Source organism: Lolium rigidum, chromosome 6 (assembly GCF_022539505.1).
Source record: "Lolium rigidum isolate FL_2022 chromosome 6, APGP_CSIRO_Lrig_0.1, whole genome shotgun sequence".
Taxonomy (NCBI): domain Eukaryota; kingdom Viridiplantae; phylum Streptophyta; class Magnoliopsida; order Poales; family Poaceae; genus Lolium; species Lolium rigidum.
The window spans coordinates 237,845,705-237,872,056 of NC_061513.1; the positions used below are offsets into that span (position 1 = coordinate 237,845,705).

Genomic DNA, 26,352 nt, shown 5'->3' on the forward strand with positions numbered 1-26,352 from the left:
AGGCCGACGCGGTGGAGGCAGAGGGGTGGTGGCGGGGATGGCGTGGGTGGCCGCCGCACGCGCAAGGGAGAGGGAGGGGTGGAGACGGGGAAAGGCGGCGGAGAGGGAGGATGCGCGGCGATTGGGGGCCGGCGGCTAGGGTTCCCTTTGCAGATCTTTTCCATGCGCTAATGCCACGCCTGACCAAACCAACTCCCAGCCGCAGCGACCGACGAGCGGGCCCGGCCAAAGGTGGGACCTACGAGCAGTCTCAGGCGGGTAAAACAGGGCTGTTTCTTGGCTTTATCTAGTAGGAGGACCAACCAGCACCCTTGCTTTCAGCTCAGAATGAACGGACCAGATGTATTCAATGAGAAGATCCAATGGCTGAGAAGGTCAAAGCGCTGTGAAGCCCCCTATGGGGGGCATCGTTTATACCTTTAGATACAGATAAGAGAATCAATGTTCTGTGGTTTCTCGTATATAATTGGTATGTAACATCTGGAGCATTGGTTGTTGCTCCCGTATACTGCAGCGAGCGGATCAGGCGCTGTACCCAAGAACCAGTGGGCTCCACTTCGCCGAGTTGAAACCTCCGCAGGCGCCGATGCTTGCTTCCTTCATCTCGGCCTCGGAGACACCGTTGTTGCATAGGTTTCATGCCGTACTGAGTAAGTGATCCACAGTGGGACTCGAAGACGCGCACCTGACAAATGGGCATCAGTACAGAGTTCCAACCTGAAAGAACGTGGGATGTACAAGCAACAGCAGAAACTCTATGGGATTTAAAATAGAAACTACAACACTTTACACTTACCATCCTCTTCAAACAGTCCCAGTCGTCGACTACTGGTTGGCCAGAGCTTCTAGGAGCTTCAAGTATTGAAGGTCCCTTTTCAAATCCAAAGACAAGTTTCCCGATGAAATCGATACTGCTGTCAAGATGCACCCTGTGTGCCACGGTTTCTTTGATCTCCTTGAGAACCCTCAGCTTATCTTCCGATCCCCCATTTAGCTGCTCATACTGAAAGCAAGAGGATACATTACCAGACAAATTTGCCAAAACAGAACACATGGCAGAGTAAAAAAAAAATTGCATGAAAAAATGTAACACAGAAAGATGCATTGTTTAGGGAAGGAAGGCCTGGTTCTACATGTAGCAACCACAGAAGTGGAGGCCCAAGGTGATTGGCTAATACCAGTAACAGAGAATATTCATGAAATAACTGGGCTAACTGAGACTGAAGAATACAACTGGAGTTTTACCCTCTTCCACATGAAAATAATATCCGCATCCCTTTGATTGACTGCACCCTCCAGGCCGGGCAAAGGCACCCTGTTTGTGTTGTTGGCATTTGCAGGATCAAAACCTTGATAAAGGAAAAGCTTGTCATCCTTGAATGTCTTGTCACCATACTCCATGACATGAGAACCAGTTATGTAATCTGAGTTTGCGGTTCTGTTTTTAACCTGCCCAATAAAGAAGTGAATTGATGCCACTAACCAGAATGAAGAAATTGTACTCGAGACTTACCACCTCGTACTGATCCTTGATTGTTTCCTTCTTTAGATTGTGAGTTTCACTGCAGAGTAGGATGAAATGTTTCAGAACAGCAACCATCATGGTTATAGAACAGAAGAACATCGATGGATACTTCGAAACTCCTATCTACCCACTCCTCACCTTTTATATTTGCACATATTTGTTACTACCATTTGCGACTGCGGTGTCTCATGATTTATTTTATGTATTAGTCAGGTTGCCAATGACCGTACTAAGTAGTAGCACGCACTCATGTTGTGCCTTCTAGCCTTCTAGGTGATAATACTTCCTTAACCACAAACAAATATGAAATCATGTCTTGTATAGCGTGATGAAGTAGGAATTAACTTTTGAATAGGGTCTGAAAATGACGTTGTGTATACGAATTTTCAGTACACATACAAGATCTGAGCAAGATAAAATATAGCGGGTTAACAATGGCAAAACAGTTTCAACATGGGCAACCTCCCAAACATAACCATTACCAAATATTGCTAATGTTAATCATGCAAGTAAATCACATTCCAGAGCATACCAAAAACTCAAATATATAAGCCATATAGGCATACTTGTGACAAATGTATACATAGGTTTTATGAGATAACTGAAAACAAATCTGGTGCAGACTATAGAGCATAATGTATTTGAGACGATGCTTACCTGTTTTCCATCCAAGACACACTGTAGAGGTCACCTAAACAGGTAACGTATTCGTGAGGAGGTGATGGATTCAGCCCAGGGCAGTAAGTTCCCCAACTACTTTCAACTGCGTTTGCTGCTGTTGTAACATAAATATTAAGATCCTGAGGCATTATACCCTCAAACATACTGCCACTTTTGAATAACCTGCCAAGGTTATAATTTAAATTACATATAAGACTCCAATTAAGAGTACAGTTTCATACTATTTAAAAGATATACTATTTTCCTAGGAAAAAAAACAGTATACCATTTTTGAATAGCTCTTGGAAGCATGCTTTTCTCGTAACACCTTAATGAAGTCGCCAGCATAAAGCCATGGCAAGTTTGGCATACCTACAAAAACTTGGTAAAGTTAGCCAAGTTTGACAAGTGAATCAGCTAATTAATACACCCTCCGTCCTAAACATAAGACGTTTTGGGAGTTCAAATCATCTTATATTTAGGAAAAGAGGTACTAGTAGTAACATTTATGTGGGATGGAGTTATGCACCAAGAGAACCAGGAGACCCATGGTCCGTGTAATAGATGAAGATGTGATCATTCGGTTTGCTGTTTATTACTTTCCTACTCCCTCCAGTAACCGCGGTTTTGTTGCCCAAGAGGACCGCGAAGAAGTTTTTAGTAGTGACCTGGTCACCAGTGTAGTCCTGCAATGCATGTTAGGATGGTCAGACGTCTAATAGGAATACAAGTATACAACACCATGAATTCTGAAGTACATCAAATAAAACAACACAAAGCTACCAGCCATTCTCCGACTAAAAAGTAGTACTACTACAATCTATGTTAAGGTGTGGAATTAGAATTCCGTGCACACTCTTGTTTGAAACTAGAATTAAATGGAACACGGCCAGATATATAGTACAGTAATACCTTGGGAACACCAGCGTAAACATCTGTGCCGTTAGGATGGTTGATGATGACTCCACGCCTTGGGTTGAGAGGGTTATTGGCGATGTCGTCGTACATAAACACCACGATGTTCTCCTCCTTGAGTCCTCCCCTCTTCAGAATCTGGTAGGCGTGGCACACATCGGCCTGCAGTCGTGCATCAAGAACACCACAACGTTGAGCAAGCACCCATGCATAGAGTTGTTCAGTGATCGAATTTTGACCATGCACATGCCATCGATCGAGTTTTCATATACAGAGAGAGCAGCATTGAGTTGTTATGAATTAAATTTCTTTTTTCCAGTTAACTGTCTCGCACTACGTACATTATTATGTCATTATATTAGACAGAGCCCATCTCCTGATTTGATAGCTAGGAAAAACCCCAAAGCCCGACGAGCACGCGTACGTCAAAGAACCGAGAAGATTAACTGGAGCAAACCCAAAGCCGCGTGCCGACGGAGTGGTCTCACCTGGTGACGGTAGTTGACGTAGCCGGAGGAGCCCGCAACGAGCACGGCCCATCTCGTGGCCCCTTCCTCCGCCGACGGGGCAGGGGCGAGAGCCGCGTCGCCATGCTCATTCTGCTGCGTCGGCAGCCGAATCAGCGGCTCCGCATTCCCCTCCGCGGCAGCGGCCACCGCCAGGAGCGAGAGGAGTCCACGCACCCACCAGCGAGCCATCGCGCGCCGCCAGCCCTCGGGAACAAGTACTGTTGTGCACTTGTGCTAGCTAGCTAGCTACAGAGATCGGGGAAGAATTGGAGAAATTAAGCAGAGAGCTAGCCAAGTGTGATGATGCCGGTGGTGGACGACTGGAGCCGCATTTTATAGCGGCAGCGGCCGGCGTTCTCCACGGCGACGCGTAATCGGATTTGCGTTGTTGCGTGGCTGAAACTCCAAATCATGGCTTGCGAATGCACGCCTAAACTTGCTAAAAAAAAGTGCCGCGGTTCCTAGCTACCGGATTTCGGCCGTGGCCACGTCGCACTCGGCGCCGGCGGTGGCGGTTGGCGTCATGAATTAGCCGACGACATGGCTCCGTAGTTTCCGCAGCCTCCCAGGCCCAGCTCTATCGCCACAGAAGAGGAAACCAGACGAAACTGACGCAAACTCGATGCGCGGAGAAAGAGGAGTACTGAGGCTGCTCCAAAACTAGAGCATGCAGAGTAGTCTGCCTTCCCACGCTATTATCTCCTCTCAGCCTCTGGAACAAACCAACATTTTTACGTACACCATAATTAGCCGACTTTGGCCGCTGAGCTGCTACGGTGGTGGAAGCCAGGAAGGAGAACACGATCTAGTCACGCCTGACGGCGACGCATGATGTGAACCGTCTTTGTTTGTAGAGAAAACATAGAATGTTCCACGATTTTAGACGAACAACTTAACATACGCACTTGTGTGCGGCATTGGAAACGTACGTGAAGACTTGAGAGGAACAATGTACTCCATCCACTCCAATGAACACGATCTAGTCACGCCTGACGGCGACGCATGATGTGAACCGTCTTTGTTTGTAGAGAAAACATACAATGTTCCACGATTTTGGAGGAACAACTTGACGTACGCACTTGTGTGCGGCATTGGAAACGTACGTGAAGACTTGAGAGGAAGAATGTACTCCATCCACTCCAATGAACACGATCTAGTCACGCCTGACGGCGACGCATGATGTGAACCGTCTTTTTTTGTAGAGAAAACATAGAACGTTCCACGATTTTGGAGGAACAACGTACGCGTGTGCGGCATTGGAAACGTGAAGACTTGAGAGCATCTCCAACCGTCTCCCCGACGAGACCACCAAGACGTCTTTATTTCATCCGGATGGACGAAAATGACCCAGTTGCGCCCCCGGTTCCTCCTTTTCTCCCGGATATGGGCTTTCATCCATCCGGAGAGCCCAGGTCATCCCCGGCCCCCCGAGGAGCGCTTGGGGACTCCGGACGAAATGAAATCGCGGGAATCGTCTGGTGGCCCAAACTTGTCGGCTGCATAGGCCGATCTTCGTCCTCCTCGCATCGTCTTCCCGAGATACGGCGCGCGTGTGATTTGGGGGAAGTTTTTAATTTAATAGATAGAAGAAATTTGTAGGTGGGCACAAATTACATATAAATACTTCGGAAAAACATAAAGAAGACATATAAAAACTTTGAAAAAAAAACTACTTCTTCCATGATGGACCCGCGTCATCGTCCTCACGCTGGCGATTCCGGCTCGTCACCTCCTCCGAAGAGGCGGTGTCGGTCGACGCGTCGGAGGAACTCCTGTCCTCCTCATCGTCGAAGGTGCACGCCGGCTGCGCCTTCCCCTTCGCCTTCGCGTCCGCGTCCGCCTTCGCCCGAGCAGCCGCTTCCTCCTCCTCCTCCTCAGCCTCTTCCTCCTCCTCCTCCTCCTCCTCCTCCTCCTCAGCCTCTTCCTCGTCATGCTCTTCAGTCTCTTCCTCGTTCTCGCTGTCCGACAGCAGGTTGTCCGACGACAGGGAATCATCGTTGTCCGACGGCAGGGAATCGTCGCTTTCCAGCGGCGGGGAATCGTTGCTGCTAGACGTTGCAGCTCGGTCCCACCAATGGCGCCATCCAGGCGATTTCCCCTCGATGTCTGTGTCTGATGGCAAAGAGAGACTGCTCATGCTGAAGTATCCGACGACAGAGGATGGTGAAGAGATGAATGGCGTCGCCCGGTAGATCGTTTATGTAGTGGTCTGTCGACGAAGAGAGCGGCTGTTGCTCTTCGGCGGAGTTACTGCTCCGGCGGTTCGCGCCTCGAGGCCACTTCACGGTCCATTACGACGGTTCAATACGACGATGGACGCGGTTACCACCGGATGGTTCCCCTTCCCGGCGACTGCACCGTCGCTTTTTACGGGGTGGTTGAGCGTCAGCACGCGACCATGGGCTTGCCGCTGGGAAAATGGGCCTCCCCAGACCAAAAGTTACATCCATCTGGTGCTAAATAGCGCCGGATTTCGGCTTGGGGAACCCCAATGGTTGGAGATACTCTGAGAGAGGAACACTGTACTCCATCCACTCCAATGAATAAGCCGTTCTTGTTTTCCATGTTTTTTATTGGACCAAAAATTACTTCAGGTACTCCCTCCGATGCAAATTAGTTGACTCAACTTTGTCTAGATAATTGACTAGGTACATTTGTATATCTAGAGAAAGTTAAGTCAATTAATATAAACTGGAGGGAGTATATAAAAATTGCCGTTATAAAATTGGCATCATTAGAATGTATTTTTCAATACAAATCCAACGATACTAATTAAATATAATATAATCAAGATTATGTTGCTCAATTTTTTTGATCAATGTTCGTCCTGAGATATGTGTACGACTTATTTATCGAAGCGAGAGGTAGTATCCACATACGTGCTGCAGCTTTTTTTTCGCGAAAACACAAACTATAAAGTGATTGTTTCAGATTACGCATGTAAATGCATGCTAACAGGGTTTTCATTCAGTTCTGAATGGTGTACGTGGTTCTTTTCTTCCCCAAGCTTTTCAACGCTTTGCTGCGTCATATCCAAGTAGCAAAAGGAAGAAGATTGGGACGGACTTGTGGGAGGAACAGCCACGGCGCAGCTCGCTCAAATGGGCGGTTGCTCGATCGCACAACGATCTTTCTTCAGTTACTCCATTTCACAGCTCAGGAACTGAACTGTTGCTAGAGATCGACTAACATTGTTGTTTTGTTCACCAAAAATCGAGAGATGTAACAAATACCACCAAGAAAGACCATGGATCCATTAAAAGAAAGGCCATGGGAAATGTCAGTTCATGCCTATCATTTTTTTCCAAACAGGTACAGTGGCAGAAAATTGAGCGGTGACAAGTGATCTCTTAATGACATGACATGCAATTCTGCATGTTCATGAAAAAAAAAAGAGTGATGGCAAGTGAGAACTATCAAAGTGACGGAACAAACAGAATTGACCAATACCACCACCAAGGAAATTCCATGGAAAATATTACTAGAACAAACAGAATTTACCAAAGTACTGGAACAAAACAGAAATATGAGCAGCGGTCACGGGTCCATTTAGAAACATGAGCAAAGCAGAGAAAGAGATTCAAAAGCAACACCCTTGCATGATGATACTTTTTTTTCGAGAATACGTCCAAGTATCAATCACATAGAAGAAGAGGCCGATGGCCAATACAACTCCACACACACCCAAGACGAAACATAGCCAAGCGGCTTACAACACCCCGCTACAAACGACCCGATGAGAGCTACCCGCCCCCAACATCCTACCAAAAGAGGTGAGGATATGGAGCATGGAGCCACCGAACCGCGTCACGAACCAAGCGAGACACCACCATAGCACGCTCGCGACTCCAAGGCAACCCGGACCAACGTACCTCCCCTCATGAGCCTAGAAGAGTCGGCGAGGAGAAGGCAGGATCCTTCGGAATTGGAGAAGCAGCAGACTTGGTTGCATCCACCACGTCGTACATAGCGCCTCAACGCCCCATGCCCTGGCCAGCAGCCAACACCAGCAGCGCATCACAATGCCCAGCCTCCAAATACGCATCGGCCTCTCCCCATGAAGCCTCGACAACGTCTTCAAGAAGAAAAAGACGTCGTGGCGCCACCGCCGCCTTGCCCGAAGGACCGGACATAGGGTTTCCCCTGGTACCAAGAGGAGAGGGAAGGCACGGTTGGAACCAAAGATCACGCCTTCAGGAAGGAAGCGGCGCCCTCAGGCGTCGCCGTGATCCGCACCGGAAGCACCGGGCAGGGCTTTCACCCTGGTCCTTCACCGTACCCTCGATGTCGCCAGCGGCAAACTTGAGACGCTGGACGGAGATGCAGCCGCCGGCTTGGACCACCACCAGAAAGGCAAGAAGCCACACCGGCCTCACCGTCGCCGAAGAGGAGTGCCGGCCACCACCGGCCTCACCTGTGGCCAGCAAGAGCCCGAGGGAGGAGGCCACCCTTGCTGGCCAACCACCACTGCAGCCGCGCCCACGCAGCACGCCGGAGACAGAGCTCCACGCGCCGCCACCACGCCCCGAAGCCGCGGCCCACATCGGCCCGCACAGGCCCAGATCGAGCCCGGCCGCCATGCACCACCACGGCCACCACGCGCGGCTGCAGCGACCACTGCCGCCTCCAAGTGCGAGAGGACGCCCCTGACGCAGCTCGCCGGCCGCCGCCGCGCCAAGCCCCGCCGACCTCCGCCGAGAAGCACCGTCGCTGTGGAGCAGCGCCGCCCCGCACGGCCCGCCACACGCCGGGTAAGGGAAGGCCCGCCGCCGCCGGCACCGCGCAGGCTTTGCCCGGCGGCACACGCCGGCGGCGGCAGGGGAGGGAGGGGAGAGGGGGAGCGGGAGGATGGGGCTAGATTTTCTCCCCTTCGGCCGCCGCGGGGGACGACCAGGGGCTGTATGATGACACTTACACAGCTGAAATAAGGGTACCACATGTAAAAGAATACTCTGGATTCGATTCAAACATATGAATAATACGTGTTACACCCTTGGTGTATGAAACATTTGAATCCGATCCAAACGTATGTAAAAGAATAGCTGTTGTCACAACTTAACTGTGGTTCTCGTCTATTACGTTGACGGATCCACTTATAATTATAGCTGGACCAAAGGTGTACAACAAGTGAACAAGCATATATATAGAAAACTTACATGCCGCCCAAGGGCACTAGGTTGCTGATGCTGAATGCTCATGATATCGCAGCATTTGGTCTGCTAATTTAGACCATGAACTTTTCTTTCCTGTAAATGGAGACTGGTCGCATTTGCACGAGTCATGGAGCACATATTGCTGCTTAATTTGATGGTTTGATCCAAACTAGGATTTACTGTTCTATCAGTTTCATGGTGGTGAACCATTGCTCCAAAATCCCCCCCCCCAAAATGTACTGTTTCAATAAAAAAACAATGTAAAGTTGATGCAATTGGCGAGCAATTTTCGAAGTGTCGTACAATTTCATCGATGTGCCGCCTCTGTTACCGCATTATATGAGACGCTTAAGATTGTCCAACTGGTATCAACATCTAAAGTCGCTTGCTCCATTCAAAATTAATTGATGTTTTGTTATATTTCCCATTTTCAAATGGGGGCAATGTTGTTAGCAATAATAAGAGCATCCCCACTCGTTGGCGCTCCCCACGCCCAAATCCGGCGAAATTTTCGTCCGGATTGGAGGAAGATTTGGCGTGGGGAGTAGTAGTTTCCCAGCCGCGTGCCCAGGCGAAGTCGACGATGCGAATTTAAAAAGCGGAAACTTGACAAACTACGGCTAAATTCGGGTGAATATAGACTAAATTTAATGATACTTAGACTAAAACGGGAGGAGTTCATACATAGAGGCCGAATTCGACTATATTTCGAATTCGGCTAGGGGAATGCAAACGCTAATTTTAAAACACGGCGCTCTACATGCCGAAATGGCGGTAGAACACCGTGTAGTCGCCGTCGCCGTCGTCGTCGGAGCCGTCGTCGTTGGCCTTCGGCTGCGCGGCCCGGGCTGCCGCTGCCTCGGCCGGCGTCTCCCCACCCCGGGGATGGCTTGTACCCGGTCGTCGTCGGAGGACTCGAGGTCGACGACGGGGACAGCGACGCCGGATGGAGGTGTCGCGGGACGGCGGTACCGCGCGAAGTCGTCGTTGGCGGTTGGAGTGGCGCGGGCGGCGAGTTGGCGTGCGGCGGCCAGGTCCAGCAGCCGCCGCTGCTGCTCCTCCTCCTGGCGCTCCCAGTCGACATTAACTCGCCGCGTGGCCGGCGAATGCAGACCGGCGGCAGGCTTTTACAGCGCGCGGAAGACGATGCGATGAGGACGACGATCGGCTTCTCTCGCCGACAAGTTGGGGCCACCAGACGCGCGGGAAGTTTCCTCGCCGTTTCGCGCGCTTTCGTTTCGTCCGGAGTCCCGAGCGCTCCCGGGGGCCGGGGATGTCGTGGGATCGCCGGATGGATTTAGGCCCAAATCCGGACGAAAACGAGGAACCGGGGGCGCGACTGGGCCGAATTTCGCCGTCCGGATGGAAAAAACGCTCGCCGGGGGCCTGTTCGGGGGGACGAGTGGAGATGCTCTAACTGCCATGGACTCACCGATGATATAAAGGAACCAACTCGGTTTCTTTGGCATTCAATATAGAAAGGGTTACAATACTTCCGGATGGCATGCAGACACATCCAGAATAAACAGGAAATACATTCTAGACTTGCCAAATGTGCCAGTGCCCAGTAGTAGTCATAAGAAAGCCAAGATTTCAGGAAAGCTCATGCACATATTGGAAACTTATAACTAGGGACTAGGGTGGCAAGGGTCATCAAGAGTTGAAGACTGGTCAGAGAAACAGGGCTCCTCTGAACACAGGGCTCCTGCCTGCTTCAGGACCGGCACGAGCTCGCCGGCGATGTGCATGGCCATGAGCCGGTCGAGCCCACCCACCAGCTTGCCCCCGATGAACACCACCGGGAACGCCGCCGCCAAGCCGCATGCATCAACAACGACGTCCACGACGCCTTTAGTAGTGATGTCCTTGGACTGGAGCGCGGCGATGAGGGTCGCCGGGTCGGTGCCATCGCCAACCTCGAGCACAGCCGGGTTCCCACCCTGTCCGAGGAGTAGGCGTCGGGCCAGGTGCACCATGCAGCAACCCCGCTGCCCCACCACCACTACCGGCTTCTGCTCCACCACCCTCCGCACGTCTCCAGTACTCATTGGCGGACACAGATGCTTCCGAAAGCCTGGGCAAACATGTCTAAGACGTCATTTTTTTCTCTTGCGAACTCGATATACAAAGTCGTAAAATGCAAGGCATCATGTACCAGCAAGCCTAGGCGGATGCCCAGGCTAAAGGGGTGGTATATCTGCCCTTGGCAAAACTATTTCTTAGTCTGACCCCTCGCCAAGTAGGATGAGGCCGAAGTTGTGCAGGTTGGCGCCAAGCCACATGCCACCAAGTGCAATAGTGACGTACTACCAAGATTGCTTGCTGCTTTTTTCTTCGCCCCAACCTGCATAACTTCGGCTTCATCCTACTTGGTGAGGAACACAGGGGTCATACTCCGAAATAATTTTGCCGGGGTCAGATGAGGCATTAGTTTTGGCAAGGGGTCAGATTTGTCAAAAAATACCCTGGTTTCATAGGATTATTTTCCCATTTCTCTATGACAGCAGCCAGTACACGTCAAGGTCAGCTCAGCTTGTTTCATTTCAAGTGAAACAAACCATCCTCATATGCCATTCGAAGAATAGAACATAGGCAATATAATAAGCAAAATCAAAGAAAAAGCTGACAGATACATGCAACTGTAGTTGCCGAAGTTATAAATGCACCTTGATTCTTTTGGCTTTCAAGTAAGATAGATATATATTAAGATTGTCATCAGAAATTAGCAGAACATGTACAGGCCCAGCTCTGGCATCGAGTAGACCATCGAGTAGACCAGAGCCAAGACCAATCTCAAGCTAACAAAGGGCCAGCTAGTTAGATTCACATAGAAATCCATAAAGGGTCAGGCATTCGCTATATTAACTGGCGCTACACAAAATTTGGTAAAAAGACCAGTACTACGTCAGCCCCTACCATTTCTCAACAGGTGCAATGTTCTCTTCAATTTGCAACTGCACATCTCTTCGCTAAAAGGATGATGCTAGAGGAGTTTGATCGGCTTCTTAGTCAACAAGACATATGGCTGCCACAGGAGGCCAGTAGTAACGTCCTACAAGTCGAACTGGGACTGCATTGCTACGGTTCGTCGTCGGACAGGCACACAACTTCTGGGCTGGCCCCTGCGCCTGCAGGACTGCTACTGCTACCAATGCCAAACCTAGCTGGTATATACACACTCAGCGATGCCAATTCAGAGCTGGATTGATTGTGATTGACAGCGGCAATTTGAGCACCAGTACGCTGGCTTCCTGGCGCTGCATTCAGCGGACCTGAGGTGCTGCCCAAGACCATGTTTGGATATGATGACTGTTGGTGGGCTGACATGAAGATGGGGTTTGAACTAGATGACTGCAAGATATTAGCCATGGACTCTGGGTGTCCACCAGATGGCAGCAAGGACGCTCGGCAAGGTGGGTGTGAGCTTGATGTCGTTCCATGGAGATTGCCAGGTAGGATTGTCTGTGGCTGCGTATTCCATGATGGCTGAGCCACATACGAAGGTCGGACATAAGATACTGGTGGATTAGGCACTGGTGGTCTGATGGCTGATGACGAGATAACTGGTGATGCTGTGGTTTGAGCAGCTGAAGAAGACTCAAATGGCTGCTCCATTACAGGGCTCGCTGATCTCCCTGCATTGCACAAGGGAAAAACTAACCATTACTCGCATGATCTATGGATTAAGGAGAGCCTGACTAAGCAGCAGATCCTGGATCTAGACTGCCCTTCGTAATTTGAAGATCAATGTAATGCAACCACGTAACATGGCATTACTGGAAAAGAAGCCAGAAACAGCAGAAGACTGACACTGCTAACCGATCACAATATAATATGTCCACCATACAAAATGACTGAATATAAACAAGATGCTTGTAGATGAATCATGTAAGAATAACATGCTCCACCTTATAAGCCGACCAAACAAAACAAAAAAGATGGAGTTTCAAAAATATGCATTAAACAAAAATATCACAGCAAGCGAAGCTAAATGCTGAAAGACTAGTTATTACCAGAATACTGCTTTGGAAACAATGAGATATGCTAGCAATGTTTAGTTGGATACCTGGAGCTGTAGATGATGGTGTGGATGCCCCTCGAAAATTCTCAGCTAGTGATTTTTTGACATGAACTTTGCTACTATAGATATCAGCAAGCTCCCTCTGGGTCTGAAGATGAGAAGACTCCTCGTTTTGAAGTAATGAGTCATACTTTCTTTTTATCTTCTCTATTTCTTGGTTGCACTCTATTAGAAGTAGTGATTTCTGTTGAAAAATAGATGTGCAGCCAAGGAAAAATGAAAAATTGATGTAGCATAGACAATTTACCGTAAAACAGTAACATACATAATAAAGAAAAAGCAAACCTTATGCTCATGCTCTTTACTAAGCAAATTTTTGCAACGCATTAACCTGCCCAACTCATTTTTCAGCGGCTTGTCACTAAGTATTGGATTATTAAACACAAGTATTCGTTCAAATGGAACATCCTGCGTTGAGGTTGATGATTGCATTTCAGGCTGCAAATCCTCAGTTGATATGGCACCCAAGGTACCTGCTCGCTCTTCCTCTGTAGGTTCATCCTCTACCTCAGGTACCTCGGGGTCATCATCTGCCTCAGGTTCATCCTCGGCCTCTACAGGTTCATCCTGCAATGAGGTTGATGGTTGCAATTCGGTCTGCAAATCGCAGGCTGGCTCTGTGCCAAATACATCTGCCTGTTTCCCTTCTGCTGGTGGATGTTGTGACGCTGCTAAACTTTGTTGGGCAGGCAGACCTGTACTTTGTCCAGCAGGCACTGAGGCTGATGGCTGTATTTCGGCCTGGAGATCATGAGCTGTCACCATGCCCACTACCTCAGGCTCATCCTCTGCCTCAGGTTCATCCTCTACCTCTGCGGGTTCATCCTGCATTGAGGTTGATAGTTGCACTTCGGGCTGCAAATCCCAAGCTGTTTCTGTGCACAATATACTTGACGGTTCTGCTTCAGCTGGTAGATGATGCGAAATTGCCAAACTCTGTGGGGTAGGTGGACTTGTACTTTGTTTTGCAGCTATACTTGGTTCACAAATCTGGGATTCAACTTCCCCAGACACAGGTAGGGGAACTAGGCCATCTGCAGGGTAAGTTGGAGATGCTGGAAGCACTGGATCAGCAGCTACATTGCCATCATATTTTTCCTGGACTTGCATTCTGACATCACCTAAATGCTGAGAAATTGCTGCGCCTCCCTGCGACAGTCCAGTTACTCTATCTTCTTGACAACCTGTTTGGCTCCTGTCATCAGGGTGCGTGTTTTGAGGTGGAGCATCCAAAAGTAAGATTGATGGTTGCATTTCAGTCTGCAAAACATGAACCACCTGTGTGTCCGACAAACCTGTCTGTTCTGCTTCGGCAGGTGGACACCCTGAAGGTGCTACATTTTGTTGAGCTGGCAGATCTGTGCTTTGCTGGGGAGACATGCATGATAGAACAGCTTGAGTTCCAACCAAGGCTACAAGGCTTTGTGAGGCAGCCAAATTTGTTGACTCCAAGTGGACTCCATCTGTGTCAAGAATGTCATCATTCTTTACACTAACAAGAGAAGTTGCACCTCCCAGCAACATATTTGGCTTAGCAATATTGTCTATCTCCATCTGGTCAGCATTTCTACACTCACTGGTTGGGGATTCCTGATACAAAATAAAGGTATTTGAGATCATTCTCTGGCATCACCAAAGCATATATAGTGACAATGAACACATAAATAAGCCAACTATAATAGTACGAGGAAACAAAAAAATACGAAGCATGATGCAGTAGTATTTTATGAACAATGGAAAAAATGACTAACAATGTGCCAAGCTCTGAAATCTACTATTCCCTCCTATCCAAATTAATTGTCGCAGATTTAGGCAAAGTGTTGCCTAAATGTCTAGGTTCACTGAACCAGTATCAACTAATTTGTATCAGAGGTAGTAAATAAATATTAGCTATGTCAACTGGCACAACTTTGAAGTGCTTTCCATCAAACGAAAGAGATAATTTCCCCGAGGAATATAGTGGCAAGGCAAGCGAGTGCACACCCAGCCCACCCAGGTTCAAATCTCCATCTCGCGGTAATTTCGCAGGGAGGGACGAACTTTAATCGGGTTATCATCCTAGCGTCCATCCGCGGGAAGAGTCTCATCCTACCTAACAACGTATAGCCAAGGGAGGGATCATTCCCCATTGGTCAACGTTTAATTTCCCCAGAGGAATATTATGAAGGTATAACATATTTCACTCTCAAGTCTAGCCTAGATAGAGCACAGGCTGGAAAAACTATGATAGACTGCATAATCTGGACAAGCTATCTTGCTGCAGTTCTCACCATCTAATACTTTTCAGCTCAGAGTGAAACAAGTTGCTCTATTACTTTTCAGCTCATGGAGACCCATCACATAGTTATAGCAGGTCATATGCTTGAAGGCCTGGTGGTGCCTTGCTCAACATAGTTCTTGGGGAATGAGAATTCTATTATTTGCTCAACCGGAAAGTAGTCTTTCCATCTTCCTAAACAGTGGTAGGCCTGACAAACTTGCCTAGAGATAAAATGGAAACAAACTAAAGGTAATTGACTAAAATTCCACAATCCTTTCTGGGCAAACCATAAGTTGCTGCCTCGTACACTACGACGATAGCCCCACCTTGGTGGTGTATCATGTGTGTTGATGACATGTATAGCCCAATGGTGCGAAATATAGCAGCTCCAGGTTAACTCTATTGGAAAGTCAGGATTGAAGCACAAGTAGAACAGAGTCCTCATGTGTAAGTCAAGAACAAAGAAGCTTATACACGCATATCCGCATACGACAAGCATAACACGTTTTGAAAATATGCAACATAATACCTGACCGGTAGAATCATCATTTGTAGGAATGCTACTTGATGAACAGCCAGCTCTTTGTACACCAATGCCATCAGAACTACAGCGGATGCTGTTTTCTGGAAAATCAGCAGCTTCTGATGCTGGTCCTCTGCCAGAGCCCACAGAAGTCTCAACTGGCTCATTTTCCATTGCCTGTATAGATGTGGGCTCTGACAGAACTTCATTTCGTACTAATGTAAATTCCATCGCCAATGCGTCATTTGATGAATGCTGACAAGACACAGAACTTTCAGCAATACGATGCTCATCATTCTGTTCCTTAAAATGGATGAATTCTTCCATAACAAAGTTCGAGTCAGGTAGAGCAATATACCGGTCAAAGTATCGATCTAATTGGCCTGATTTTGCTACCTGGTTGAGCTTTTCCTTCAATTGTCGCTCTGAAGACCATGTATCAGACTGCAGTCCCTCAAGCTTGTCATGCTGGAGTTTCATGTGCTCCAAATATGCATACATAAGCATAGTGAACCACTGAGTAGTCAGATTTATTTTCTTACTCCTGGTCATTTCATCAATATGACTTCTATGAATATGTTCCAGAACTAGACTGCATACTTTTTTCAGTCTGATAACATTGTTCTGCCTGTGTGTCACTAAACCTGATATCTCAAGCTGTTGTTTGCAAAGGATATTCTTTTCTCTTAAGGAGAAAACATTGTCAACTAAACATATACATTTCTCCACAATCATGTTAGGAAGCTCATCATGTGGCACGTGACATTCTCTGCGAGTTTCTTGAACAGGTTCCTGCCTCTCTGAGATCATCTGCTCAGCAACAGTAGAGACCTCATAAGATGCACCATTTGTGAACTTACCATGAAGATCCATTTCCTTTTCTTGGAACATGTGGTCCTTTTCCAAGTTATTAGAGGTCTCTTGGCATGAAAGTTGGGTGTCTTCTACTGACACTGATTGACCCTTGATGCTTGTTTCATCTGCTATATTTGGGATTTTTTTCACTAGGGTCCTTAATTTTCTACACATCAATGCCACAAGCTCTTCATTGCACTCACACTTCAAGTTTTTTTCAGCAAGGGCAAGCAACTCTCTGAGATCTACCTTACAATTAAGAAGAGAAGCAGCACGCCAACACTGAAAAAATATTAATATGGACATTAGCATATTTGATAAATATAACATAACAATATTGCGTGGGTGTCCTCCTTACCAAGGCTATAATGAACGCACGCAATATGCCCACTGGCTCGATAACAACTTGATGATTGTTCAGAAAATAATCAAATAGCTGTTCTGACATAAGTCTTACATTATCCTGCATTTATATTTATAAAAATGCATGTTAGATTGGGTAAGCAGAAAAAAGCAGTATGAGAGCAAAGCAACAAAAAATGAATGGTAAGAATTAGGCATAATAAATTGCAGAAAGTGCAGACAGCCAAACACATTTAACAGCAACTTCTACTTGAGGTTGCCTTTTTCCTACTCAGGCATATTTAAAAGCTTTTGAAGATGTACCGAAATTGGGGTGTCAATTATTAACGCTCTCTTACAATGAGGTGGGAAACATAAAGCTTAAATTGGCTCTTGAGTTGTCCTTACTAAGACTTGAAGGTTAGTGTTTATTTGTAACCTAGCTGACATATTAGATCTGGTTGCTAGTTACTACTTACTCTATCTGTCCATGAATAAGTGCACTTCTAAGATTTTGACATGGCTTTACTTCCGCTATGTAGTTGTGGGGGCTTACTAACAGCTAATTTAAGCATTACCGAATAGAATTTTCACTGAGGTTCAAGGCTAGATTAAATTTAGGGATATTTTGTTTTTACATACAGATAAGGATTTTGTGCACTTCGCGTAAATCTGTGTCCATTAGCCAAATAAATTCTAAGCATAAACATATGTTATAATGTATTTTTTTCAATAGCATGTCATAATGGAAACAAAGAGAAAGTGGAAGAACAAAGAAAATGCATACCTGCAGTTCTAGCACCTTGATTAGCTTTGACAGTTCTTTCTTAAGTTGAACGTGAAGATTCTTGGGTGTGCTCATCAGTTTTTTCACCCCTTCAGAACAAAATTATATCAGAACCATGTAATATGCATATCTGCAGCAGAATGTAATCTTGACACAAATGTGATACCTTCTTTTTCTTGTGTTTTATCAAGTTGTTGAAGAGGGGGCCTCAATGTAGTACAATTTTTAGGTAACATATCACCATGACTGTTGTCAGATGAACGCTTAGAAGATGGAACTGTGATTCTGTCAAGCTTTCTACGCTTCCTTCTGGCTTCATCAGCTTCTTCAGCAGGAACTTTGACAGGTTCTTCTATGTTATGTAACATTCTATGGCTTGATTGTGGTGACTCAGATATATTGTTCCAACAAGGGGATCTCCCATTCAGTAAATTTAACCAGAAATTTGATGGATCTCCATCCAAGGCAGGCATTGCCACATTTTCGCCTATTAGAGTAATGCTTCTTGAATAAAATTCCCCACACATATTAGCTTCAGCTTTCGATATGGATGTGCAATTGATTTTGGTGCTGTCTACAACATTTTTGGCTAACTTTCTTAAGAACTTCAACTTTACTTTGTCCATAAATTGTCTATCCCTTCCGAAGTTTTTACTTGAATTATCATGCTGAAGCTCATCAAGTTTGGTGAAAAGAACTGATGCACCCCAACTGATCAAGGAATGGCCTAAACTACCTGTCATATCCTTGTAGTTATCAATAGGCACACCATGTTTAGCAAGCATGAGCTGCTTCTCCTCCACTGTGAAAGGACTGTATAAACGGAAAATGCCCTGATACTTAAGTTGTGACTCTATTTGTATTCTTTGAAGAGCCTTCAGATCATTTAGTGGGTTACAGTCACTATTGTATATGATAAAGGCATCGGCAGATGACAGCTTAATACTTGGGAGGCATGCACGACTTTCAATCAGAAAAACAAACCTCCCCTTAGTCTTGTCATTGAACATATTTACTGCTGCCTCTTTCCTTGACAATGGTGCGCCACTTTCAACACGCTCATACGAATCAGGGCCAAATCTGTCAAACACAACATCTTCCAATATATCACCCGTTGCGTTTCCACCTGCTACACTAGACTGCCATAGCACCGGAAAAAAAAACTGCTAAATTAGAAAATTAAGAAAATTTAAGGAAAACTGTCAAAGGGACAAATTCCATAGAAGAGCACAAAGGGTTCAAAAAGGAATGATAACATTGATGAGTACTTAAGGGAACACACTCAGAACAATATGTTGGAACACGTTAGGAACAATATGTGAAATGGGGGCTTATATGTCAGACGAGGAAATTGCCATACATAATTTATTTGCATTGTTGATCACTTGTTATAAGAAAATACTTCTGCAAGGCACCATGTTCATTCATGTAAATATCTGCTGACATAAACGGCATATTGAATATTGGCACTTTATGGAGCACCATGACATTGGAACCAAGGCAAGATGCAAACAGCATAGCTAATGAGCATATTCTAGTAATGTAGAGAATAGTATTAGGGACTATTTACAATTATTCACAGTTTAGATGATAATTATATCAATCCAGCTTCTATGAAATTTATATGCAGAAGTGTTCTCAAAAAAGAGATCATATGGTATAAAAAAGGAACAGGTGCATCTACATGTTACCGTATAATCACGGGCTAGGCCCCATAACTGGACAAGTTAGGGCCACACAATCACTACTAGGTGTCTAGGTGTATGAGTGTATTACTGAACGAATATAGGCCCCTTAGATGTTACCATATAATCACCGGTTAGGCCCCATAACTGGAGCAGTTGGGGCCACCTAATCACTACTAGGTGTCTAGCTGTATGACTGAACAAATACTGAATAACAATATTTAGAACCTTGATTGGTTACTTTAGTACATCGTGCCACACATATGTACTAAGGAAAGAGGGTAATGCGATGAGTGCCTCACTTGAAAAAGAATAATGACTCTCAGCCTCTTGTTCCTTATTTCTTTAAGCATTTCATGAAGAAGCAGTAGCTTGCCACACGCTTGCACTCTGGTATCTAGAGTATCAGTATAATTGTGAATGTTGACAGTCGAATTTTGCAGGAACTCATCAACAAGGTAAGGATGATCACAGCACTATAACATAAGGACAAGAATAGATCAAGGGCAATAGCAGTGTTAGTAACTTTGCAAAAGAAGAAAAGAAGCACATTACTGATTACTTGTTATCATGCAAGCTGTAAATTTGTTTTCAAAGCACCTTTGAGAGAGACATAATAATGTCGCAAAGAGAGCTACCACTTTTCATCTTCGACTGGAGAACAGATGAATTTGAAAGCAGTATGGAACAATATATCCCTAGCTGCAGTTGTGACATGTAAGCAGGAACCCAATGCTCCAATAGTTTTGAAGAATCTGCTCGGCGCTCATATGCAATATGATTTTTGAAGTTTACTTTCGCCGTCACAAGGGCATCAGCAGTATCAGCGCAATTGCCATTTTCTTGCTCTCTGGAATCAAGGAAACCTAAAAGTTTCATGTACTCAGGAAGATTATCCTGCAAAATAACAAGATTCAGCATGGCTTATTTGTGGCACAGAAGCAGTAATACAGGCCAGAGCTATTGATAGGCACCTTAATTGGGGAGCTCACAAGCAACATTCTAAAATCAGTGGAAAGTTGCTTCAGTTGTTCGAGATACTGTAGGGTTGATTTTTGATAATAATCAACTATGACCGCCTCCCAACCAATGTGGGCTATAGGTTCGATATCCTGTGCCATGGCAGAGAGATTGCAATTACATGAAAAGCATAAGCTTAACAGAGCTAGGGGTGTAGTAACTAGTAACGACGACACCCAATACGATCTAGGTGGATCGGTGCAATTTATGTGCTCTTGATTGGTGAGCACCATTTGCTAGCTAAGACTAGAAAGTAGATACTTAGCAGTTGGCAATTACCTCTAAGATAGCATCAGCATGGGATAAGAGAACCTGTAACATAACAGAGCTTCCGCTATCATAAAATTCCAAATCTTGAATTAATTTGAGCTTGTCTTTCCCTCCTTCATACACAACAACATTGATAAATGGTGCCAAGTTATTGAACTGAACCTCCCATAAGGATAGAGAAGCAGGAGTTGTGACAATTAGGATGGGTTGGCTGGAGTCAGGTAACACAGACATTGTGAATAAGATGGTCTTTATTACAAACTCCTGCATGATGGTTAAACACAGAGTCCTTTTTATTCAGATGGGAGTTTAAAAATAGCCAAGTACAACTGCAAGAGATGTACAATCTTACATCCTTGTAAGGAAGCACAACCTTACATCCTTGTAAGTAAGCACTAGAACATATGACCATGCCAGTGGTCATAACTACTACAAACAATTATATGGGTGGAAAACTAGAATAGAAGGATAAAGTCTTGTTTCTTGACCATTTTTTAAGACTAATGCAGCTAAGCTACTTGCATAATCCTACCTTATCATCAACAAGAACAGCGCCAAAAGATTTGTACCAGAACTCTCGGAGGTAATTGATAGAACACAAGTGATCACTGTCAAAATCAGGATGACACCCATCTGGTAATCTCTGAAGTTTCTGAAATGAGCTTTTCTTAACCTGTAACACAAGTAATAATTACAGTATTGCACAGAAGAAGAAAATTAGCAGTTTCATGAATATGTATAGGTTTTAAGCACAGATATAACTAAACATGTGACAAAGAGGACAGAGGTAATATAATATCAATGATGTGATAGTTTAATACAGCTGGGCAAAAATAAAGATAATATAGTGTGGTTCATATGCACTTAAACTTTTTTATGGAATTAGCAGACCAGTTAACCCAGCTTTCAGTTTTCAATTTATTGGTTGTTAGTTTATCGATCAACTTAAACAGCAAAAATCTTAATAGTATATATAACCTAATAAATGATGTTACGTTTCTACAAAGTTTATCATTCTCAAAGTAGCCAGGCTATTCCCTATCAGACTTGTATCATGAATGAATTACAAATACTACTAGGAGCACCAAGATAAAGCATTAAAATTAGTTTTCCCACCACACCTTTGCTTTTATAGATGATTGTTTTGCAGCCTCATGGCGGTTCTCATAGTTCTTTTTAAGTTGGTCAGCCTCGGGCGTAAGCAAACAGGGTAGAGTCTCTAATTCCCATGTTGCATGATCATAGCCAAGACACCTCCATTTCACTAACCATTCAAGAGTACAATATGAATATTTAACATCACATGAGGAAAAGAAATCATCAGCTAATTTTGGTGCCAAGAGCAGTCTCTTCCTTAACAGGCGGTGTGGCTTAGTCCATTCCTCCTTCCAAATTGCCTGGAAAACCATTAAAAGAAAAGGAGTAAAATACACACCATGAGTCCTAAAACTATTCTACGGGTGCCAAGTTAGTCCTACTATTATGACAATGCAGATTTAGGTCCTAAAAGTTCGTAAAATATGTCACCGTCGATCCTATCCGTGCTGCAACAGCTTTGGCTTGCACGCGTAGCAGGTTAACCACTGTCATGTGGCAAATTTTTGCACGAAGCCAGCTACAAAATTATCTCTTCAACTTTCTTGCCCTTCCATGTCTTCCTGTCCACCTCTGTCTCCACCGGTTGCTGTCTCGTGGTCAACCCAATCAAAATTCGCGGTGATGAATTTTAATACTTTCTTGCTCTAGAAGGGACAGCACGTCAAGCAGAGGGCGAGCTGTCGCGACGGCAGGAGCTGGAACCATGTCTGTGGTGGCGCGGGAGGTAGGAGGGCCCTGGCGATGCGGTATGTTAGGGAGGCCAGTAGGGGAGAGGCGGAGGCCAGCTGGGAGCTTCAAGGTGGGCAGCAAACACGAGACGAGGATGGCGTTGGGGAACCCAGGATGGAGGCACAGGAGCAGGGCAGGCAAGGAGTTCCGCTCACCAATAATGAGGAAGAGGATCGAGATCATGAGGGTTTTTTTTTTTTTGACAGCTCAGGATCGTGATGGGTGGGGTGCGGGTTTTCCGGCATCGGGAGGTCACGGGGAGAACAGGGCGGGCCACAGACTCGCCACCCACGGCATGACGCCGCTAGCTCGAGATCATCCTCAGCCTCTCCCCTGTGTCCTTCCCGGTTCTCAGCTTCTACATCTTGTAGAAGGGACACGAAATTGGAAGAGAAGAATCTTCAAGGGGTTTTTCGCAAAAAATTGCCACATGGCAGTGGTCAACTTGCCATGCTTGCAAGTCAAAGCTGATGCAGCACGAGTAGGACCACCGGTGACACACTTAACAATCTTTTAGGGCTCGGATCTGCATTTTCATAATTGTAGGACTAACTTGGTACCCTAGGACTTGTGATGTATTTTACTCAAAGAATAACATCAGCACGGTTCTTTTGCAAAGCCTGAACCATCTCTCATATGCATAATAAAATAAAGATCGCCAAAAAAGTAATCACCTTTTCAGTATGATTCCTCTTGTTAAACAAGGAAAGAAGATCAGGACCTCCAGGCGTGACATTGATATCACCTTCTGGAACCCACCGATTATGGACATGCGCCAGATTCTTATACTTAACAAAGTAATGCTTGCTATTTTGCATTCCTATAAACACAGATCCGATAAATAGAAGTAATAAATTTGGAAACAGAAGAACTGCTATAATAGATTTTGTCTCACGTCAGAAGAAAGATTGTACTTACCCTCAGCATCCTTGACGTCCCACACAGACTCTATTCCATCAACGATAGAATGTATGCCAAGCTGGAACCTCTTATTCGTGCAGCTGGTACAGAACCAAATTCCAGGAGACAAATATTCCAGGGAAGGATACAAACAAGAGATGTGGTATCTACTTTGGCAACCTTTTCCATCACAGGACCTATTATCAATTGAATATATACATGAGAACATGAAGTGAACATTGTGCATGACGGACCAAAGTGTATGCAGAACATCCATAATATACACAGATCAGATGGCAAGTTTTAATAGTGTCTTCTCTTATCATGGTAGACAGTACAAGAGAACAAGGGATTTACATGTGCACTTAGAAATTGGTAATCATAAAACAGGTTATCTGATTCTGGGACATTTCAGATAACTCACTCACAAACTAAGCAAGATTTCTTGTAGGTTCTACTAACCTAGTGTTCGGCTGAGATTATACCACAGGGTTTGATTATCGATAAAGCTATTAATATGGGTGACTTATTATGATAACTCACCTAATAAAAAATGTAAAAAAGCAGATGAACACAGAGACTGGAGATGTGGCAAGTAAAACTGTGAAGAAGGCAAAATCATGTCCAGCACTCAGACGTTCCTCAACGCACGACCATCACACAGCATGTCATTCCTCCATTCACCATGATGGAACAAGGAAAAGTATACACACTGGATTTAATATGCATAAATGCATATATATCCTTTGGGTGCATTAAGAATTGGAACATACTTCAGGATAAGAATTTATTAAGATTTGGCATCATAAAAGCCAAAACAGAATTCAGTAACACGGTAGCTCACCAAGGGTAGGTGACATTTGTTTCCCCTTTATAGATCACAATAATCTGTTCCTATACAAATCCTATAGAAATGGCTTCATTTGCACGACTGTTTTATTAATACATTATTAAAACTGATGTTGATACAAAAATGAATCAACTTACCTAAGAGTTCCTGGGGTTCCACAAGCAACGCATATGTTGGAGTTACCATCTGTTTCATCAGATGACATCACCTTGACATGTCCTGAAGCTGAATCTTCTTTTTGAAAGCTAATGGATTCGCTGTCTCCAAGTGGGTTCTTCATCTAACACAATGTCAAAGAGCCAATGCTCAACCCCAAAGCCGTTGATGCATAAAATCAGAAAGCGCACAATGCACGGGACAAGAGAATTCAGGCATAAAAACACGTTACTGAAAGAATCAAATTATTTTTGAGTTTGGAGAGGGGTAACCTTTTCATGATGAGATAGTGGCACACTTTGAAATGATGATAGAAAGCTTTGTCTGCAAAATGAAAGGTTGACACAGAATCAACATGGATTCAGAATGCATAACCCAACTGCCTACTATCGTATAAGCCGCAAAGGCTGAGCTGAGAATAGCAATTCTTGCAATGAGAACTAAGCACCTTGCAGGGGCAGTGGGTCGATCTCTAGCCTTCACTGGAAGGCTGCTTTCAGCCGCTATATTTTGCCGACACACATCAGTAGGTTTACACGGCTGTACCTACAGCAATTGACGATAAAAGGTTAGAGAATCTCCACTAGAATCCCTAAATTTTGAGAGCCTAAAAGCGAAGAGAGAAGGTTTTTTGCTTTTCAAAATGCTCGTGTCCAGCAGACCCCCTAAAACAGACTCCCTAAATTTTCTGTGCTAGGTAGACCTATATACACAATCTACAATCGAACATATAAGACAATTACAAACATTGGCCTGCATCTCGATCAACGACTCCACCGCCATCTCCTCGTCAGCATCCGAGGGCGAGTCATCGAAAACAGCGCGCACAAGCAAATTCATCTGTGCAAATTAGTTACACAAATTTACATCAATACTCAATGCACCCGTACAAAGAAAACGAACAAATAAGAAAAAATAGAAAAATACCTTGGGGGACTTCGGTCGAACACGTTTGAAGCAGGGTGGCCGGTGGTGGGCGCCGCGGTCAACAGGACGACGCGGGTGGTCGCGGGACGCAGGGGAGAAGCTGGACGAGGTCCTTATCGCCGTGTGCGAAGCCGGAGGAGGTCGGGGCTGCGCGGCTCGGAGCCAACGGCGGGGCGGCGGCGGAGATCGAGCCGAGGTGCTCGTGCTCGGTCCGGTGCTCGCGGGGGCCTAACGGGACGGCGGAGAGAGGTCCTGGAAGGAGGGAGGATCTCGCCGGAGTCTGGGGACGACGTGGGAGGCGGCGGTGGCAGCGCTCTCCCGACGGATTTGGGGGGTAGAGGAGGTGCAGCAGGGGTGCGGGAGGGCGGGCGGGGCCGGCACAGCGGCGGCCGGGCTTAGCCGCGGCGGTGGTGGTGGCGACGAAATTTCAGTTCCGCCGGTTGAGCTTTACAGCGGGTGCTTTTTCACTTTGGGGAGGACCAAAAGGGATGAGAATGGATTTTTTTTCTTTTTTTTGCTCGGGCTACACGGAGGCTGTTTTTTAACCTCTGAAAATTCGAATTTAAGTATTTCAAAAAAAATAAAAAATATATACTACAATGTAGAAAATTTGTAAGCTACCATTTTGAACGAAATATGTTGTATTTTGGACTGAGCAAAAGTTATAAATCTAGATTTTGTGGTTAGTGAACAATCAATAACGGACAGTACGAGAACCAACATGTGGCTGGATGGTTAGGAGAGCAGTGGCACCTCCAGGCCACCAGAGTTCAAATCTCAGATTTGACACTGGGGTGTCTCATAAAGGCAGAATATTCTTCAGTGGGAGACGATGTTCCTGTCAACAGCGAGACGCCTGTGGTGACTTCGTCAATCTCAAGACCAGATCATTTCTTCATCGCAGTCTCTTAGAGGTGCTAATAGGGGTAGGGTGTGCGTGTGTGTGTTCATAGGGGTGAGTATGTGCGCGTATATATGAGCGTCTTTGATTGTATTGTGTATCTCAAAAAAAACGGAGAGTACAATGATATCTCGATTTTGCCATTTTTATAAGATTGTTCATTTTTTACTAAGGACCAAATACAATCTACTTTCATTCTGAAAATT

The 26,352-nt window shown here is 45.5% G+C and overlaps 1 protein-coding gene and 1 pseudogene across 2 annotated transcripts; both read right to left on the reverse strand.

Annotated features, from left to right (window-relative positions):
- Window positions 1-522: 522 nt before the first annotated feature.
- LOC124665848 lies at window positions 523-3,798 on the reverse strand (annotated as a pseudogene).
- Window positions 3,799-10,202: 6,404 nt separating this feature from the next.
- Window positions 10,203-25,384, reverse strand: LOC124660777. Of its 2 annotated transcripts, XM_047198606.1 has the most exons (20): window positions 25,246-25,384; window positions 25,066-25,158; window positions 24,767-24,864; window positions 24,591-24,642; window positions 24,300-24,442; window positions 23,331-23,509; window positions 23,087-23,232; window positions 21,707-21,982; window positions 21,118-21,258; window positions 20,595-20,849; window positions 20,270-20,407; window positions 19,896-20,192; window positions 19,598-19,771; window positions 17,777-18,749; window positions 17,611-17,699; window positions 16,840-16,944; window positions 15,633-16,763; window positions 13,129-14,433; window positions 12,829-13,027; window positions 10,203-10,836 (listed from the first exon to the last, which is right to left on the reverse strand). In XM_047198606.1, exons 2-20 carry the CDS (start codon window positions 25,156-25,158, stop codon window positions 10,391-10,393), a joined length of 6,240 nt encoding a protein of 2,079 aa, XP_047054562.1. In that variant the 5' UTR covers window positions 25,246-25,384; the 3' UTR covers window positions 10,203-10,390. The 2 variants fall into 2 exon arrangements, with proteins under 2 accessions (XP_047054562.1, XP_047054563.1); XM_047198607.1 differs by lacking the exons at window positions 10,203-10,836; window positions 21,707-21,982; window positions 23,087-23,232; ... (4 more) ...; window positions 25,066-25,158; window positions 25,246-25,384 and adding an exon at window positions 11,562-12,397 and having other exon boundaries at window positions 20,595-20,698; window positions 21,118-21,227.
- Between the last annotated feature and the right edge of the window lie 968 nt (window positions 25,385-26,352).